Source organism: Zea mays, chromosome 5 (genome assembly GCF_902167145.1).
Source record: "Zea mays cultivar B73 chromosome 5, Zm-B73-REFERENCE-NAM-5.0, whole genome shotgun sequence".
Classification (NCBI taxonomy): Eukaryota; Viridiplantae; Streptophyta; class Magnoliopsida; order Poales; family Poaceae; genus Zea; species Zea mays.
The window spans coordinates 63,903,371-63,904,050 of NC_050100.1; the positions used below are offsets into that span (position 1 = coordinate 63,903,371).

A 680-nucleotide genomic window follows, 5' to 3' on the forward strand; every position below is an offset into this window, starting at 1 on the left:
ATGCAGCAGCTGCTGGCCTTCGCCTCCCTGCTGCTTCTGTGGCCGGCGCGCCGCGCTAGCGCCGCCGAGTACGTGGTCGGCGACGTCGGCTACGGCTGGGACTCTGGGTCCGGCGTCAACTACGCCGCCTGGGCAAGGGCGCACGCCTTCGCCGTCGGGGACGTCCTAGGTGAGCTCACCAGAGCCACCGCCTGCTCGCCTCGGCTCGGCTCGTACATATTCGCGCATGATGATCGAGCTGAGTTTCGTACTGATCCGTGTGACCTACCCGCTAGCTGCGTGCAGTTTTCCAGTACGTGAGCACCCAGCACAACGTGTACGAGGTGACCGAGGAGGTCTACCGGTCCTGCGACACCGCCGGCGGCGACGGCGACGGCGACGGCGTGCGCGCCAAGTACACCAGCGGCTACGACCGCGTGGTGCTCGCCGAGGCGAGGGGCTACTGGTTCATCTGCGATGTCCCCGGCCACTGCCAAGGAGGCATGAGGGTCGCCGTCAACGTCTCCGCTGGCGCGGCAGGAGGAGGAGGAGGAAGCGGCGGGCCGCCGATGACTGTGAATCCCCCGCCGCCGGACGGCAGCGCGGCGTCGACGACGACAGCCAAAGGTCGCCTGGGTTGGGCTTGGGCGGCGGCGTGTCTGGCTCTCGGGGTCCTGGCGTTGATGAATACCAGTTACTAG

The 680-nt window shown here is 67.9% G+C and overlaps 1 protein-coding gene across 1 annotated transcript; it reads left to right on the forward strand.

Moving 5' to 3' along the window:
• LOC103628238 (mavicyanin) lies at window positions 1-680 on the forward strand. The gene is made up of 2 exons (XM_008648477.1): window positions 1-169; window positions 286-680. Exons 1-2 carry the CDS (start codon window positions 1-3, stop codon window positions 678-680), a joined length of 564 nt encoding a protein of 187 aa, XP_008646699.1.